At 49.5% G+C, this 19,238-nt stretch overlaps 1 protein-coding gene across 5 annotated transcripts in view; it reads left to right on the top strand.

The window, feature by feature from the left end:
• The window catches only part of Kazn (kazrin, periplakin interacting protein), a 912,767-nt gene that overhangs the window by 532,365 nt on the left and 361,164 nt on the right, over window positions 1–19,238 (top strand). For all 5 annotated transcript variants that reach the window (XR_005974328.1, XR_005974329.1, XM_041651457.1 and 2 more), the window contains exon 3: window positions 15,456–15,711. Coding sequence is in view for 3 of the 5 variants with exons in the window: in XM_041651457.1 (XP_041507391.1) it covers window positions 15,456–15,711 (256 nt within the window). In the remaining 2 variants the exon portion in view is untranslated. The remainder of the gene's footprint in view (window positions 1–15,455; window positions 15,712–19,238) is intronic.

Raw genomic sequence — 19,238 nt, forward strand, 5'->3', positions numbered from 1 at the left:
CACCTCTGTGTTCTAGATCTGGGATCGACTGCTCACCTGACCCCTAAGAGGGTAGCAAAGCCCTGCTTCAACCATTTTTCTATTAGTTCTCAGGGCTGTAACAAAAATACCTGACCACAGGTTCTGGTGTCTTTCTCCTTCAGTGTCTACATGGCGTCTCCCCGGCTCCGCCTTCTTTCTCCCTGCATTCAGCTTAGTTTTCAAGCCTACCTATATTCCACCCAGCCACAGGCCAAAGCAGCTTCTTTATTAACCAATTGTGATAAAACATATTTGTAGCATACAGAGGGGAATTCCACAACATTGTGCACTTCTCAACCCATCTTTACAACCCTATGAGAGAAGAACTGTCATGATTCCCATTTCACAGGTGAGGAAACAGAGCACTAAGAAGCCAAGTTCTTTACCCTTCCTCACTACCCCATCATGACTTACACACGGCTCCCCCGCTTAATACTAGAGGGACCAATGCTGTAGAAGTCAAGCAACATGCCTTAATCCAATCACCCATGAGTCAAGGATGGAAAGGAATCCCAGGACACCTGCTGAAGGCCTGAATGAGCAGCACATAGGCCAGGCTCAGCATCCAGTGCTGAAAGAGTGAGCTCTTCCTTGGGCCTGCCTGGGAGGCCCCTTTCCTTCTACTGTGTGTGCCCTACCCTTGGGCAGGAACTCTCCCCACCTCTTCACAGCTCAGCACCCTAATACCTTGGAGCCTAAGTGATGAGCCGTGCATTCACGGATCCTGGTCAATCAAAGTGGTACCAGGGCCCTGGTCTCAGTGGCTGCCCCAGGGTGAGGCCAAGTCTTCCCAGGAACACAAGAGGGAGAGGCTCTCTCCCACCAGCTGAAGTGCAGCTGTCTATACTAATTACTCTTCTTATTGATGAAATATGCTTTAAGAGGCAGCTTAAGGAAGGGAGGGTTTCTTTTTGGCTCCCCCATTAAGGGTCCAATCCCTCATGGCAGGGAAGTCACGGCGGCCGCCATTTGGTCACATTTACCGCCGGCAACCAGAAAGAGACGGATGCTGGTGCTTAGCTTGGTTTCATCTTTTTTATCAGCGCAGGACCCCAGTCCATGGGATTGTGCCTCCCACTTTCAGGGTCATTCTTCTGACTTCCACTAACCTAACCTAGAAAATCCTTCACAGACATGCATAGAGATTCATCTCCTGGGTGGTCTAGCCCAGTCAAGTTGACCATCAGTGTTAACTAACCAGCTATGTGAGCCTGCTTGGTGCTGTGTGTGCCCAGCCCCACTCTGCTTGGGCAATATGGAAGGGAGAAAACATTGATATTGGAACCCAGAGGCAGGCAAGAGAAATCTGATGTCAATCCCGGGACCCTGTGGGCTCCTGAAGTCACATTCCCTATAAGTTTGGCTGGTGTCATTACAAGGGGAGGTTAGGACAAAGAACAGATGGAGGGGACCAAATGAGGGGACAGGGGGAAGACATCATCCTTGAGCCAAGAGAAGTCAACTTTTCCTATACCTTAACCTTGGTCTTCCGGCTTCCAGAATAATGAGAAAACGAGTTCCTATTGATTCCCCCACTCTTTGGTAGTTGGCTATGACATCTCTAGAACATTAATGCATTCTTCCCTCCTTATTTATACTGTACACAGGGATATGTTCCAGGACCTCCACAGCCTCCCAAATCTAAGTCCTACCTATAAAATGGTGTGAATTTGCAAATAAATGAAGCTATCTTTCTGCAGTTTAAAGGTTGTCCTTAGACCATCCACAATGCTTAGTAGAGTCTAAATGCTTATGTGAACAAATACAAGCCTTGTCTGGAGGGTTCTGGGTGGTTTTTCTCAGACATCTCCAAACCACGGCCGGTTGAATCTGCAGATGCTGAAGCCTTAGAAAGAGGTGTGTCAGATGCAGAAGTCTGGCTATTCAGTCGGGACCTTCATCCACACGCTGTTTCATAATACCTTCGTGGGTTTCTGCAGTGTAACAGCCGTAGACCCTCAGAGGCTTAAGGCAGCATTTATTCTTCAGGTTTATAGATCTGCCAACTAGTAAGGCGTTGTCAGCTCGACTGGGTTTTCTTCCAAGCTGTAGGCCTGCCTTGCAGTTCGTCCCTAAGTCTTGTTTGTAGGCCAAAGCGTTTCCCTGATACATACTTGCTGCTTGGGAGAACCCAGAGGTCAATCAAAGAGATGTAAAGGTGTTCAAGGCCTATCATTTTTGGAAATCAGCTTAACTGGTCAGAGCAAGCTATAAAGCCATGGTACCGAACATCAGCAGGTTAGGGACATGTACCAGACTGATCTCAGAAGAAGGGATGAAATCACAAGGCAAGAGAGATAATTAGCCAGAGGGCTAGAGAAGAGCAATGATCTAACTGCTTACAAAGAGGCAAAGGGAGTGAGACAGAGACCCTAAACGTTTCCTGAGGCAGCACAGTGAACATCCCAGCCTCTAAACACATGCAAGGTATCAGTGAAGGTATCTTATTGTCGCAGACTTGAGGGAAACCAGGTTGCTGCTGCTCAGTTACAGTTCAACTGAACCTCAGCACCTTCTCTGAGCTGCACACACCATCTCAAGGCACTGGCTGCCTGTTCAGAGGAACCAGTTCTTTCCAGGAGAGGAAGGTTGATTTAGAATAGGCCCAGCTGTTTCCCGGAGGGACCGACAGAAGTGGGGGGGGGGCTGTTGCAAAGGGGTTCTGTTTCTTTGCTTTTTTTTTATGTTGTTGAGACAATCAAAGAAGAATTTTTTTAAGAGTTTGGTTATTCATTTCTGGGAGAGTCCATTGCCAAGTTTGCAATCGTTTTTGTGGAAAACGAGCATGAGATCAAAGGGAGGCTTCTGAGCGGAGATAGCACCTCGTATGAGCTTGGATGCTTTTCACAAGGCAAGGATCAGAACCAGAGCTGGCTGTGGGTTTTCATGTGCCCTCCACACAGATAGACAGATCAAATGGCTCAGCTTAATGCACTCAACGAATGTTTACCAAATATCCCCTGAGACCATATAAACACATAAACATATTATCCTAATAGTAAGAGAAGTGTTGTGTGTGGATCACGGGGATTGGTACTTTCCCGGGTCTCAGGCACTTCATTTAAAGTAGGAGGGGTGAGGGGTGCTTGACAGAAGTGAAACAACTTTGACCTCTCTCTCTCTCTCTTCTCTCTCTCTCTCTCTCTCTCTCTCTCTCTCTCATAACGAAAACTGGCTTCAAACTCCCCACATACCCAAGGATAACTACCAGCCTCCAATCCTTCTGCCTCCACCTCCCAAGGGCTAGAGTACAGATGTATAATGTAGAATGCCACACCAGTTTATCCATGCTGGAAATCGAGCCCGGGGCAAGCATCCTGTATGTCAAGGCGAGCACTCTGAACTGCATCCCTAACCCCAGAACTAGAATTCTAAAGGCGACAGGTGGGCAGAGTTCTGACTGAGTTGACAAGCACTGAAACCCAGAAACCATGTTTAAGGGGAAAAAATGCTGGGTGTGGTCACATACACTTTATAACCCCAGCACTGGGGAGGTGGAGACGGGCAGATCCATGGGGCTTGCTGGCCACTCAGCCTATTCTATTCAGCCAGTCCCAGGCCAAGGAGTCACCCTAGCTCAAAAATCAAGGTGGACAGCTCCTGAGGAAGAAATGGTATCCATTTACAATAAATATACTTGCCTATAAAACATAAACACATCATCCTAACAGTATTTCCTCTCCCTTCTTAGTCTATGTATTTATTTATTATCTCTGTTATCACTCCCATAGTAGGAAAGGACAATGAGGTCAACCTTTGAAACCCCCCCACATACATATACATACACATACACACAAGTATACCTGTGTGCTTTCTTTCTTACACACACACACACACACACACACACACACGTCTTTTATAAAGACAACTTGGGCTGAGGCGGTGACACGGTAAAGAAGGAACGTGCTGCACAAGTGGAAGGCTGCAGTTTGGGTCCCCAGCACCCACATAAATGCCAGGGCCTTGTCTGTAATCATAGCACTTGGGAAACAGAGACAGGTGACCCCCCCTGCCAAAGCTAGGTGGCTAGCTAGACTAGCTGAGCCAGCAAACTTTGTGTTCGAGTGGGAGACCCTGTCTCAACATAGAGAGTGACCAAGGAGGACCGACCATCAACTTCTGTCCTCGTCTACATGAACACGATGAAAACTCCAAAAACAAAAGATTCATACGGAGATTGAAATTTAGTAAGAAACATAAAAAGAGTTTGCTCATTGATCTGCCCAGAGACCCGTGTCTGTTCTTTGAATTAAAACAGTAACAATAACCTTAAACTAGAACTTGGAGCCAGGTGTGGTGGTACAGACCTGTAATCCTAGCATGGAGAAGGCTGAAGCAGGAGGATGACCATGAGTGCGAAGTCAACCTGGACTCCATAGGAAGATCAGAAACAGGCAAAAACACTAGAGCTTAATTCGCCATGGAGCCCTCTGAGCTGGGAAGGTGGCAATCCAACTGGCAGGTGGCATGCTTCTTGCTGCCTTCAAGCAGGGCAATTCTTTACTCATTATTCTCAAGAATGGAAACACCCCATTGCTTTATCTTACAGGGCAATGGAATGAATGTGTTTAATTCTTAAAAACATTTCACATGAACAGAATATATTTTAAACAAGTCCACCATCTCTATCACTTTCTGTGTACCCTTCCCTCCCCTGCTGAACCCCTTTGAGCTCAGTATCCCTTTTTTCTTCTCACAAAGATACCCCAAGGGCTGGCTGAACCCCAGGACGGATCCATCTTTGGGAAGATGCTTATGTTCACCCTTGAGCTCACACCTCCTAACAAAGGACTGCATGAGTGCCCACATCCATCTTTCCCTTCTCCCCCAACGCTGACTAGAGGGCTCAGTCTCTCCATCCTGCCTCCAAGTCATTAGAGCCCCTAGGGTTGTGAAGTGACTTTGTGGGTCTCCCTGAGGGCCTCTCCTGGCTGTTGGAAGGGATGCCCCTCCTTTACAAACAGTCTCTTTGTTTTAAATCATCGTCGTCATCATTGGTGGTGGCAATGGCAGCGGCGGAGGTGGCGGTGTGTGTGTATATGGGTGATGTGACGGTCACAGGATAACTCTCAGAAGTCAGTTCTCTCCTTCTGCTCTGGGTCGAGAAAATGAAGCTCAGGCCCCCAACTTACATAGCAAACATTTTTAACCCAGGCCGCCACCTCGCTGGCCTCAGTTCCATCTCTTAGATACAGGACGACTGTTTTGGAGACCGTATGGAAGCTTTCTCATCCTTGTCATTTGTCGTCCGAACAGTCTCAGAAGCTAGGCATAGAGCAGGGCTGGAGCTAGTGACCCGGAAGCCGAGAGCAGAGGCTTCACCATGAAGAGAAAGGAGGCTTCCTTTGCCCAGCACCACCTGTCCCCTTTAAATCTCCTACATATTTGTTTCTCAAAATAAAAACATCAGTAGTTAGCTACAGTAGGGAAGAGAGACTCACAATGTCCTCTGGTTTCCAGGATGGAGGATGCAGTATAACCCACGTTGCTCTGAACGGCACAAGTTCCTCTTGACAGCACACATTCTTATTAATGCGGGCCTGGGATGCCACGGATTGCCTTATAAATTGTTTTACATGTCCCTGGCATAAAATAAGGCAGACAATAAAGAGACAATCGCTTAATACAACTTTCCCATCAAGTAGACTGCTACATAAAATGGCTTCCTTTTAATTTCGCGTCTTAACTGGACAGCTGGCAGTGAGTACACTGGGTGATGGCTGCAGGGGAATTCTTTTGTGGACGCCAGTTTGAGTAATCAAGACCATTTGGCTAATAAATGCTTTTCTCAGGTCAGTTTCTTACAGGTAGATTTGAATGTTGGTTTAAAAGAAAGACTGGGGCTGGAGAGATGGCTCAGAGGGAAAGAAAGCTTGCTGTGCAAGCGTGAGGACCTGAGTTCAATTCCCAAGCAACCACAAAACTGTTGGCCATGGCTACACCTGCCTGTAATCCTAGCACTGAGGAGAGGAGTGCAGAGACAGGAGAATGACTGTGGCTTGTTGTCTGCACACATTGCTGAGAAGCAGCAAGGCTCAGTTTAGTAAGAGACCCTGTCCCTGGAGAATAAGGCAGAGTCACAGAGCAGAAGACTCAAGGCCTCTGCACACACAAATGCATATGTGTCGTACTAAAAACATGCACACAGAGAACAGAGTGATACATTTTTAAAGGAAACATCCAGGCAAGATTCCTACCATTGCTACTTCAGATTCCTCCAAAGAGATGGTATGTCATCCCTAGGTCTCAGCTTCCTATTAGTGAGTCATTGAGGAACACTAAAATCTGAATTCTTCTCATTGACCTGTGCCTCTTACACTGTCTCTGCTATGGCCTTAAGTGAGGGTCGCAGTCACTGCATGGCCTGTGGGTAGGAGGATGTGCTTCTCTTGGGGAATGCGTGTTAGGTATGCTTGTTAGGGGGAAGCAATGGACTGGGTGGCCATGATGGCTCAGCAGGTGATCTGATGATGACTCCTGCTAGTTGACTTCTGATTTCTACATGCTTGCTATTGCATGCATGAACAACATTGTTGTTTGTTTTGTGCGTGTGGATGAAACAAATAAATGTAAAAAAAAATCGAGAAGCAATGAGCTCAGAGGGAAATGGAAGCTGATAAAAGGTGTGCAAGCGATGAGGTCATCAGTAAAACTAAGCGGAGAGCTTTTTTTAAGACAGATGTTGCCAGCTAAAGAAACAAGAGAAAGGGAGCAAAATATAGTGACAAAGGCATTACAGAAATCCCCATGCTTGTGAGACTATGCCCCTTTCCAAATCTAATCCTCCCCACTTTCTGAGACAGGGCCTCGCTATGTGAGCCCTAGCTGATCTGGCACTTGCTATCTAGACCAAGTTGGCCTCGAACTCATGGAGATCTGCTTGTCTCTGCCACCTGAATGCTGGGATTAAAGGGCCACTAAAGCCAGGCCAATCACTTAGGTTTTTAAATGACTGTAACCTCCCTAACACACAGAAAACAACTTTTCCTAAGTAGGAGATTACAGGAATACTAACCCTATCTGTAAGGTACCCTTTTAAATTGTGTGTGTGTGTGTGTGTGTGTGTGTGTGTGTGTGTGTGTGTGTGAACATGGGCATGCATATGCTATGTCACTGATCCTAAAGCACCATGGTGGTGGGGGCGGGGGGATTGAGACAGGATTTCTCTGCTAAAGCACCATTTTTTTTTTTAAAGCAAAAAGGACCAATTTAACAGATGGGTCCCCAGGGCTGGAATAATTAATATCCTGTTCACCCAGAACAGCCCCCCTTCTCCCTTGCCTCTGCAGCAGCTCAGGACTTTAGGCAGAGGTGAAGGGCACTAGGTTAGCAGGGACCCAGATGGTCTTAGTGTGCATCTGTTAAAGGGGAAGTGGAGAGAGAGAGAGAGAGAGAGAGAGAGAGAGAGAGAGAGAAGAGCTGGAGCGCTAGACTAGGCACGCCCAAGAGGATTAGATAACTCACAGAGGTGCACAGAGCTAGTAAGCACAAGGTTTAGGGCTTGTGGGACTCTACCCCTTACCAAATCCAATCCCTGCCCCCTCCAACCATCTTTTGAGTCAGATTCTCATTATGTAGCTGACCTGGAACTTGCTATGTAAACCAGGCTGGTCTCGAGTTCACAGAGACCCGGCTCTGACTAAATAACTCCAGAGCCAAGGAGGAGGGAGAACACTAAGCAGTCAGCACCGTCCTGCCCGGGAGCGGTCAAAGAAATTACGGCTGGTGCCGCGTTTGTGTCGGGATTGGAAATGTAGCTCAGTGGGCAGAGTGCTCATTTATCGGGCACAGACCCTGGGTTCAGTCCCCAGCATCCTATGATGGTGAATGTCTGTCATCCCAGCGCTTGGGCGATGGACATTCAAGGTCATCCTCGGTTGTATAGGGAGTTAGAGCCCAACCTAGAATACAGGAGACACTGTCAAGAAAAAAAAGAAAGAAGTACAAAACAATAGAGCGTGTGAGTAACTGGAGGACTCGGCCCTAACCCGTGTGACTTTGTCAGAAGAGTCTCTCGGAGATGCTGGAAAACAAAATGGTGCCTGCTACATCAAAATAGTCCAGGTAAAGAAGAGATGCTTGAGAGTTGAGCCAGTTCTTCTATGACTCTCTGGGGGTAAAAATGTTCATCTCAGAGTCTTATATTTTTCCTAGTTGTTGATTTTTGTTCACGGTCACCCTAGACGCCTTGGCAGAACTGTCATCTGTCAAGAGCTCCTCAGCAAGGAGTGGGGTGGGGGAGATAGTGGCGGTGGGGGAGAGGTCTTGGGACACTCTCTCTGCTCCATGCTAGAGAGCTGACTGGCTTTGTCCCGCGCGGGTCTTGTGCAGGTATAGCCACAGTTGCTGTAGATCTGTGCGCTCCTGAGTGCCGTTGTCCTGTCATGGCCAGAGACGCTGTTTCCCTCCAGTCTTCCTTAACTTCTGGCTCTTACGATCTTCCTGTCCCCTCTCTCCAGATGGTCCCTGAGCCTTGGGATGGAAGAGGGTGACACTGATGTCACACGTGTGGCTTAGAGCTCCGCAGACACTTGTTCTCTACACTTTGACCAGTTGGCATCACATGGTTCTTGAAGTCTTTTTGACAATGAGTCTGCAGAAGGGACTGGGTTGGCTACACACATACACAAAAGGGACACGCAGGCTCACCTTCCCAAGTTCCAGATGAGCCATTGCTGGGAGGCCACATCATCCTCCATAATGACTCCATTATATCCACACAGACTTCAACATATGTACATCAGTGAATATGGCCAGCCTCCGTGCATCTCACGGCCACAGGCTTTGCCCTAAAGCCGGACAACCCCCTTCCTGTTTCGTCCCCTCGGTGTCTTTGTTCCATCACAGTGGTTGTGAGGGCGACTGATGGGGTCCTGCTGTCTGAACTCACTCTTCCGTCTCTGCCCCTGGGAGTCTCCTCACCCACTGCTGAGCCCCTGGCTGTTCCTGTCTTCAGAATGCCTTGTCCTTTTCCCCAGGGTGCACGTTAAAACCCACTCAGCCAAAGTCAACCGTGTAAATGTACAAGAGATGCATCTCTGAGATTGTCTGGGATTCACACGCGACAGTTTGAATAGACACAGCAGAGGGGAGGAGAACTCCCCAAGGACTCTGGCAGAGGGGGATGGAGGAGACTTGGGTCTGACAACAAGGAGAGGATGGATAGGAGACCCTTAAACCCCTCCTGAGACTGGCAAGCTTCCGCATTCACACATTTCACACCGCTCCTGGTAGTTTGTGAACCCTGCCCTGAGCATCCAAAGAGGTGGGTTCCAAAGTTACCATGCCTTGGATTCTCCCATGTCTCCTGCTGCAGACATGGATTCTGGGTTCTGCCTGGGCATTCTGGTAGGTCAGGAGTATGTCCTAATGTCATTTTTATTGTGTATCTGTGTGTGTGTGTGTGTGTGTGTGTGTGTGTGTGTGTGTGTGTGTGTGTAAGCCAGACAGCAACCCTGGTTATCGTTCCTCAAGCACTATTCACCTTGATACTTTTGCAGTCCTGAAACTAACCAAGTAGGCTAGATTGACTAGCCAAGGGGCCCCAGAGATCCACTTGGCTCTGCCTTCTGAATACTGGGATTAAAAGTATGTGCTACCACCACCTGGCCTGGCTTTTTGTTTTTTAAAAAAAAAAGTGGGTTCTGGGGATCCATAATCAGGCCCATATGCCTGTAAAGTGAGCTCCTTTCCAACTGAGACACCTCCCAACCCCTGGCTTCTTGTTTGAATGACCATCTTCTGAAGATTGCAGATGATAGAAAGCTTCATCCCTATTTTGAGAAATATTAGGAAGAGCCTGGAGTTTAGAGAGGCGCCTCACAAAGCCTGTTGAGGGACCCTGTTGCGGGGAAGTGGCCTTTAACCTCTTAAGGCAGTTGTTAGGCCATCTTCTCAGATGCTCCCCATGCTGTCGTAGCCATATGCAGAGTCTAGGAAGTACCAGGGTTTCATGGTCACTGACTCCAGAGTCAAATAGTCTACCATATGCCGATTCCTCCTCCAGATTCTCCTTCCCACCTGTCCTACACAGGGATCCCCACAAACCCTTGGCTCATCTCTCAACTCTGAGAGGATGCACTTGAATGCCACCTCCAGCTTCCCAGCCAGCCAGAAAATGAGTCCCGGGTTGAGTCAGAGAGAAAACTGGGCCATGTGTGGGAGTAAGCAGAGAGCAGGCCCCCAGCTCCCCCACTCAATTAAGATGTGTGGAAGGACCTGCCAGTGGGGTACCAGCCTCAAGGAAAGCCTTCCAGGAAGCCCTGGAGTTGAGCATCAAAATGAGCATCAAATGCTCAATCCAGGCCCCTCCCCACCCAGCAAGGTCATAGCAAGAATCTGAGAGCCCGGAATAGCTGTAGTGGAAGGAAGATGTGCCTGGGTTTCCTAGGGACGGCTGAATATTCGGAGGGTTTTAATGAGGGCAACGAGACTATTTGTGGATGTGGAGGTGTGAGGACAAGGGACATGAATTTGCTCCACTATCCGCAGACTCTGTAGAGAAGCATCGATGGTGATCTAGGCAACAAAATCAGAACTGAGGAGAATTCCCCCTACCCTGAGCCACCCCTTGAGGCCTGCACTCCAGCAGGGTGGGTATACGTGGTGGGAGAGGAGGAGTTTTAGACGGGGGATTCTGTTGCAATCTAAGTAATCAAATTATGTCACCAAAGAGATATTTATTCCTGAGAATGCCAACACAAAACAGAAGAACCGGGGCTGCCTGGGGCTGCTGGTGGAGAAACAGAAAGACCTCTACCCAAGCGAGCTACACAGATGGCGACTTACCTCTCGATCTATCCAAGAGCACAGTCGCTCAAGTTTACCAAGTAAATAAACCGAGTGACCATCTGCAGTGACCTGTGCTATGAAATGTCAGAGTGGAATGTTCAATCTGAGAGATGATAAGGAATCGGGGACAGAGAGTCAGGGAAGAATATTCTAGGCAGGAGAACAGCAAAAAGAGAGGAAGGCTCTGCTCCGAGGTGGGAAGAATTGAGGGCTGTGGGAAGAGGAGCCAGGGGCCTGACTGTGCCAGGCTGTGGCCTCACCTGTGGTTTAGAATGTGCCCCATGATACAGTATGAGGATGGATCACGCTCTCGAGCATGGCGTTAACTGCTCCTGGCTCCTTCATCAGTGTCGACAGGAGCTCATTTCTGCATCTAGCCCCCATTTGTCTGCAGACAAGGAGGAAGCTAGAGGACACAAGGCCTGGTACCTTCTGCTACCCAAGCAGCAGCATCACACCATGGAGGAAGGCAGCCACATAGGTGGGGACTCAGGACGTTATTCACAGTTTCCCCTTTAGAGGACCCAGTCTGGAGATAAGTGACAAGGCCCATCTGTTTCTGGGGAAAGATGAGTTGTCTGCTGTGGATGTGCACTGAGCCTCGCTATTCTCTCTCTCATTCTCTCTCTCATTCTCTCTCTCCCCCCCCCTTCATCTGTATATTATGGTATGCATGCCTGTGTACACGCATGTTTGCATGTGGATGTGCAGGTGAGCATGCACATACGTGTGGAAGCCCAAAGTCAATGTTAAGAATCACCCTCCATAGCTCTTCCACCTTATTCACTGAGGACTCTCATTCCGACTCAGAGCTCATTGATAAGACTAGTCTCACTACCCAGCCTGCTCTGGGGAATGCCCTGTCTTCTGGTTCCTGAGGCTGGAATTACAGGCAGGCTGACACACTCCACATGATGCGTGCAAGGATTCTGGGGCCCCAAACTCTGAACTCTGGTCCTCTTGCTTACACAAGTACTTCAACACCTTGACCGGCTCCCCAGCAACTGAGCATCACTTCTTGCTAGAAGTTTCCTCTCTCTGAGCTGCATAAGAAGACACGGCTTCTGCAGCTATTTTGTTTGTTCCTTGAGGTCACCCAGGGAGGAGCAGTGCAATAGGCTGGAGTTCAGGAAGTCAAAGTAGACCCTGTCTCAATAAATAAATAAATTAATTAATTAATAACATGTAGAGTGAGAGAGGAAGACATGAATATTGACCTTTGGCCTCCACATACATGTGCACACTAGTGGGTGTGTAAACATTTCCATGCACACATAACACACACACACACACACACACACACACACACACATAAAAGAGAGGAAAAGAGATGTCCAAAAATATGTCCTTGCTTCTCTCTCTCTCCCTCTCGAGATGTTTGTTTTGTTGTGATTTGATGTGGAGATGCCAGTGTGTGGGACAGTCTCTCCATGGAGGGAAAATGAGTAACACTTTCTCAGTTTGTTTACTGTGCAAACACACTCAGACACAGTGGAGGATGGAGCACCAGCTACAGGCTAGGTGACAAGAACAGGAAGAGAAACAGGAAAAGGCCCAGCCACCTTCCTCTCCAGCCTACAAGTTCACAGTAAAGCTGGGGAACATGCAAAGAGACACATCCCTGCCCTTCTGGTGAGTGTCATAAGGGGTATGTGCAGACACACACACATGCACACACACACACACACGCACGCACACCTGTGTACAGCTTCTCTTGTTGTCTGGTTGAGTTTACTCCTAGGGCACCCCTACCACCACCCATCCATGCCTTTTATTATGCCCTCAGCATTCATCGATGGTGATATCCACTGCACCACTGCAAACAACGTGATGACATTTAGTCTACTTCCAACGCTGGGCAAACACAGCCACTCCCTAGCTCCGAGACACCTTCAACATTCAGCATACCCTACAACAGTCCTAAAATAACTCAGTAAGCAGGTCCTCCTTGGGCTCTGCTCTCTCGGCCACCTGTCTGCCCTCTGGCTGCCTAGATTCACCTCTCCTGAATTTTCACGGGAACAGAGTCACACATTGTGTGACCTTTTGTTTCTGGCACAGTGTTTTGGGGTTTCATGGTTATAAGGAATGTCATGTCTGTCCTTCACTTCTTATCATGGCTGAATAATATTCTACCATATGGATGGCTAGCACTGTTTCTTCATCTGCTGGTGGGCTGCCAAGCTCTGTCCACCTTAGGACTAAGGCAGACAATGCTACTATGAACACCATTCCTGCCATCCCTCCAAGTTTTTCTTTAGCTATCTAGGTTGTTTGGAATGGACATGCTTAGTTACATAGCAATTCCACGCTAACCTTTCTCTTTAATTAATTAGTTTGTTTGTTTGTTCGTTTCTTTGTCTTGAGACAGTGTCTTACTATGTATCCCTGGCTGGCTGGCCTGGAACTTCCTGAATAAACAGAATGCCCTCAAACTGAGAAAGCCCCTCCTGCCTCTGCCTCCTGGGTGCTGGTGTTAAAGGGCCTTACACCACTTTTAACATTTGAAAGTATAGGCAAACTGGGCTCCCCAGTGACATCATCCTTTAGGAGCTCCACAGAGCCTTGTGGTTGGGTGCCTCCTAGTTTCCCAAAGGCCTTCCAAGAATGGGATCTGGATGTTAAACACACCCAGCTTCTCTGAAGACATCTGTCGACCTACTTGGTCAAGGCTGAGCTAAGAATACTAAGGTCAGAGGTTCAATACCCACACTGAGCAAAGTGGCTAGAAGGGAGAAAACTATGCCCTGGGACCTGCACCCTGCCGTCTAAGAATGTCCACTCCTCTTGCAAAAGCTTGTCCATAGGGAAAGGGCAGGGCAACCAAATACCTTTATGGTCCTACATAAAAGAAACCAATGGGGCTGTAACTCGGTAAGTAGTGTTTCTATAGCATGCCCCATGCCCCGAGTTTGATCCCAACACCGAATAATCTAGGTGTGATGCAGCATGCCTATTAAGCTCAGTATTGACCTGTAATGCCAGCAATTCAGTAGTAGAGACCAGAAGTATCAAAAGTTCAAGGTCATTTCCCACTATATAGTGAGTTGGAGAGACCATGTCTCAAAAACAAAAAAAGTGTACTGAAAGCACATGGGATTAACTGGCATTTTAGGATTACTTACCCTCAACCTCTCACCATCTGGTTTCTGTGGATTGATGGGCAATTGCAAAACATTGCCCAGAGCCTCAGTTTCTTCCTAAAACAGGAGGAGTACTCTTTCCCCTACAGAGTCAAACACACAAAAATGCCCCATCTTCTACTTGGTTCTCAAGAAAAACTCTTGAACCTGGAGGGTGAGTTTCCTTTAGAGCATTCCTTTGGCTTCTGCAGTTTGCTCTCAGCCCCCATCCCCAGGTTGACTGGCCTGGAATGGTGGCACACTGTTGGCGGGGTTACACTTGGCTCTTTGAAAACCTCCTATTTGCATGGAATGAAGCTTGCTATGGTAACAAGGTCTGGTGGCTGGAATCCAGGGCCCCACTGAAAAATGCAAAGCCTGTGTGTGCTCTGGGAGAGAAAGGAGCCAGGAAGGGCTTATGCAAGCTAAGGTTACCTCAATTCTTCTCAGAACGGGGAGGAGGTAAACCGAGGTAGCCCGGTTCAACATTCCTACCTCAGGAAGAAGGAGAGAAAAAGAAAGCCCCGCCACACCTCCCAACCCTTCTCTGGCGTCAGTTCCTTACTCCCACTAACGTTCAGGCCAGCCAAGCAGCTTAGGACCAGGTACAAGCTAGCCCTCCATCTAGGGGGTGCACACATTCTCGCTCTCCGGGTTGCGGGCAGGCCACAGCACCAATGGCCCGGGGTAGAGAAGGACAGCGCAGGTCAGGCACTGAGGTGGGGGTGGAAGGTGGCAGGCTCACTGTCCACCAGCTTTCCTCCCCTCTGGGCATTTCATCTCTGCAACTGGCAAAACAAGAACCCCACTCCTGAGCTCACTCCAGCAGCCCCCTCCCTCGGCCCACCATCCCACGCTCCCCTCCAGGAGGCCCCCTGTGCAAGGATCCCTCTCTGCTAAGCATCCATCGCCTCCTCCGCGGCGACCCCAGCCCGGAGCCGGGCAGTAGTTGGCCGGGGCGGGGCTGCCCACCGCCGCAGGGAGGGGACAGCGGGACAGCCGGGGCCCCGGACGCACCCCTAACCCTTCCGTTGGGGGTGCCACCTCCGACCTCACACGGGCGCCGCCCTCCTCCCCCACTCTCCGGGGTGTGTCTCGGAGGTGGGGGACTCACGAGGCCGAGGAGGTCCCCAAGGTCCCCAACAGGGCCCCCTCCCGAGCGAGCCGCGAATGGTAGGCTCCACTCGGAGAGCGCCTGGCCCGGGCGGCGCACGGTGTCCTCTGCTCGCAGCTCGCCCGCCCGCCCGCCGGGGTCTCGCCGTTCGCGGCTGCTCCTCCTCCTCTCTTCCTCCTCCTCTTTCTCCTCCTCCTCCCCCCGCCGCCTCGCCACCGCCGCGGCTCGGGCTGGAGGCGCCGCTGTCATTCCTGCGCCGGAGGAGCCGGCGCTTGCCGGTGCCCGGGGGTCGGGGCGCGGGGAAACCCGGGCCGCTAGGGTGACCCAACAGGTAGAGCCGGGGCCACGGCCGGCCACGCGCCCCCAACGCACATCATGCAGCTCTTTGTCACCTCTCTCGCCCCCAGGCCAAAATCCTGAGCATGATGGAAGACAATAAGCAGCTCGCGCTCCGCATCGATGGGGCGGTCCAGTCGGCCAGCCAGGAGGTGACCAACCTGAGAGCCGAGCTCACGGCCACCAACCGGAGACTGGCGGAATTGAGCGGTGGAGGCGGTGGCTCCGGCTCGGGCCCGGGAGCTGCGACCAGCGCCTCGGCAGCAGCGGTGACGGTGGCTGACTCGGCGGCGACGACCATGGAGAACCATCAGCACAGCGCGCAAGGTAGGAAGCGCCCGGCGCCCGGGGCGGGGACCCAGAGCGTGCTCACCGGTCCCAGTGGTAGCAGGGCCCGCGGTATACGCCACTCTCACAGCGAGATGGCTTTGCCCTGTGGCTCATAACCCTTTTCGCCTGACCATGTTCACCCGATGCTCCCCAGCTTGGGAGTTGCAACGCGGTTGTCATTAACGCCAACTCGGGTGCAGTGTGCATGGGGGTCACACGGTCACACCGGCCCCTGCCGGTTCGAACTAGGCGCCACTGACTGGTCCTTTTCAGGCGTCAGTGGAAAGTGCCCTTTGGAGAGCACACAGACCCCAGCTCCGCTGCAAACTTTTCATGCCTTCACCCCACAGTCCCCTACACCCCTCCAGTTCCAAAGGCCTCTTAAATGACTCCCCGAGGGAATCTTTGGGCTCTGCTGCCCTGGGGGAGTGGACTTGCTGGCACTTTTCTCCATGGACGCCAAGCCCCTTGACTGGGTTGCATCTGGAGTTTATTTTCTCCAGGCTTGAGATGGTGCAGGCAGTCCTGTATGGATGCTTGGGTCTGCAGGGAGTTTTACATTTCTAGCAACTATACGGGGAAAAGAGCGCTTCCCAGGGGGAAATCACAGACCTCAAAGGTTGATTGATGGCTGTCTGGAGGAATGGAGGCTTGAATGGTGGGTTGCTAGGAGCCCCTGTTTGAAGGACCCTCTGCAGTTTAGAGGAAGGGGGAAGAAAAGACAGCTGGCCAGTGCTGACATTGAGACATGACACTTCTGAACCCCTAGTAAGGGTTAACGGTGTGATATAAGGTGGTCCTGCCATGCATGGTGCTTTCTGAGAGTTGGGAAGCAAAAACTGAAGCAGACTTTTCAGGATCCTGCATTCTTCCCTCCCACCCTGCTCCCCTCCATCACCCTTTAAGAAGCAATACCGCTGTTTATTTAAACCATTCAGATTGTAATCTAAATGGCTAAAAATTCAAAGGGATGGAGAGAAGAAAAGAAAACCCTCCGGTCCAAGAGGGTCACCTGTATAAATGTGTCACTTGGATTGTAAGGTACCAACGCTCAATGGTTCAGAATGATTTTCTGGTTCTGCTATCTCAACAGCTCCTCCTGAGTGTTGAGAGAATGTTTTTTTGGGGATGCCTTCAATGGCTCCATCGGTCTGTTTTGGCCTTACCTTCATGAGAAGGTATGTCTTTGCCCTGTGAGATTTGCAGCTTCAAGATTTGCAGCTTTGTGAATTCTAAGTCAAACCCTAACTTGGTACTTCCGGCGCCTGTTGGGTGTCTTTAGGAATCGGGCGAGTAATTTGATCATGATGTAATGGCGAGAAAGTGCTGTGGCCCTGGTGTTTGCTACGGGGTTTTCACGGTTGGCATCCGGTTGTTCTTGTCATCCATCCCTGGTTATGTCATCGTGTGAGAGAGAGCCATAGGTGAGAGAAGACAAAAGCAGACTGCAGGACAACGCTTTTGGTTTCTGTAAGCGGCGGCTGTTCAAACATTCCAGAACTACCTAAGAACTGGCATTTTTCTGAGAAGGGACATCAAATAATCCTGGGACATTCCCACCATCCTCTCGTTCCTGGACAGGGAAAAAGTTAAGTGCCTTCGTCTGAGTGCTGGTTGCGCCGTGGACTGGGTGTGCGAAGGAATCCAGGGTGCCTTGCTGGCACCCTTCGCTTGGAAAGTGAGAGACTAAGGCTGGCATCACGATGACTAAATGGTTGGACAGGCACAACAGGGGGTGTTTCCTTTTTCTTTTCTGTTTTGTTCTGCTTTGCTTTTTCCTACTAAGATGTACAAGGCTACAGTCATGGAAGTGGCTTTGGTAATCACTCGATGTCTTTAAGAACACACGCCACCAGTAGCTCCCTGTGCCCGTGGGAACCTGTGTACCTGCCTGACCATGGCTGGCAATGGGTAGGTAATAGGACAGAGGAGGAGGGTCTGGTTTCTGTAAGTACCGCTGATGGTTTTCAGAACTTGGACAGTGAGCCCTTTGTGACCAGATAATCAGAATGTATGCTCATGATTTCTAACTGAACACATCTGTGGGTCACATGTCCATTCAAGTTAGTATGACTAAGTGGGTGAGGTGGGTGGGAGAAATGCAAAACTACTGTGTGAGACCACTGGGCATTGACTCATCTATAGTAACAGCGCCTCAATCCTGGGATAGATGTGTCCACACATACGTGTGTGTGTGTGTGTGTGTGTGTGTGTGTGTGTGTGATGGGTCATTTAGTCTTTGTGAGGTTTTGCTTTCATTCATTTTGTTTTTCTGGGGGACTCTGGCACTGTTTTTCTAGAAGCCCTCAGCAGAGCTGATTTAGTCATCCCTTTAGCTAAAGGGGAGCCTTGCCTTTTTGCAAGCTCATTTTTAAGTATGGCTGGTCACCTCCGCTCCTGTCCTTCCTGACAAGGCACCAGGATGGTGCAGGGAAGCTGGACCCCTTGGGCTCCTGGTCTTCCAGGTTAGAGTCACCCGTGAGTTTACATCTCGCCTGCACAGAAGCCGCTCAGCGGGACCAGACCCTAAGGATGCCCGGTGCAGTTAGGCTGTCAATTCTCACATCGAGGCTTTGAGCGAAATGAGTATCTTTCAAAATACAACTGTGTAAGTCACTTTTAGCTAAAGTGCATATGTAAACATTAAGAGTGTGTTCGTATGCCTTTTAACAATATTAGCACAAAAGATTACAGGAAAATGTCACCTTTTACATCCTCACTCCCCACCAAGAGACTCTCAGGTCCATTTTTAGTTGTTTTTTTTTTTTTTTAAATCCCTTTTGGAAATGAATAAAGGGAGTGCATCACTTCATTGCTGGGGACTTTTGTGCTGGGGAGACCACTGGGTTGGCGCCTTGTGATGAAGCAGACTTGGGTTTTCCTAGAGGGTTAAGGCAGCGTGTCGTTTAAACAAAATATTAACTCACTTGGGTAGCCCGTGTGAGCGGGCATGGTTGCTATGTAACGGAATCTAGAAAGTGAACGGCTGGAAATCTGGGCTCTCGGCACTTCGCAGGATCTTCTTTCGGAATTTCTGTTGAAAGAGCTCTTGGCAGCGGGCCCATCGCCTCTCTCCTGTTGCAAGAGAAGCTGGATAATCCTAAGGAGGACTGCAGGCCAGCCGCGCCAAGGGCATCCGTGCCGGGTGGCGCATTTCACAGCCCCAGAGGCCACCTCTTAGGTTGATGGGGTCACAACTGTGTTTGACAGGTGGACAGAAAGAGGCTTCATTTGAAGAAAAAAATAAAAGCACTCGAAATACAGAGCTAAGCATTTGTTTTAATTCATCTTGTTGTAGGAAGGGGGTTGCTTGAAGTAGCATTTCTAAACTGTTTTCCTAGCAGTACCCAGCTCTGGGAAAGTGTATTTAAAATGCTTGCTGTTCTTTGAAGGCAAAATATAGCAATTTGCTTCTCTGAAAATGTTTTATCTGATGAATGACTAATATTAGATTCAATTGGCTGCTTTGCTGTGCATAGAATAAAACAATTAAGAGCCATTACACCCAATTTAAATAGGTGTTA

The sequence above is a fragment of the Microtus oregoni genome, unplaced genomic scaffold, assembly GCF_018167655.1.
Source record: "Microtus oregoni isolate MIOR12 unplaced genomic scaffold, Mior012 000005F_ref0000423, whole genome shotgun sequence".
NCBI classification, from domain to species: Eukaryota; Metazoa; Chordata; class Mammalia; order Rodentia; family Cricetidae; genus Microtus; species Microtus oregoni.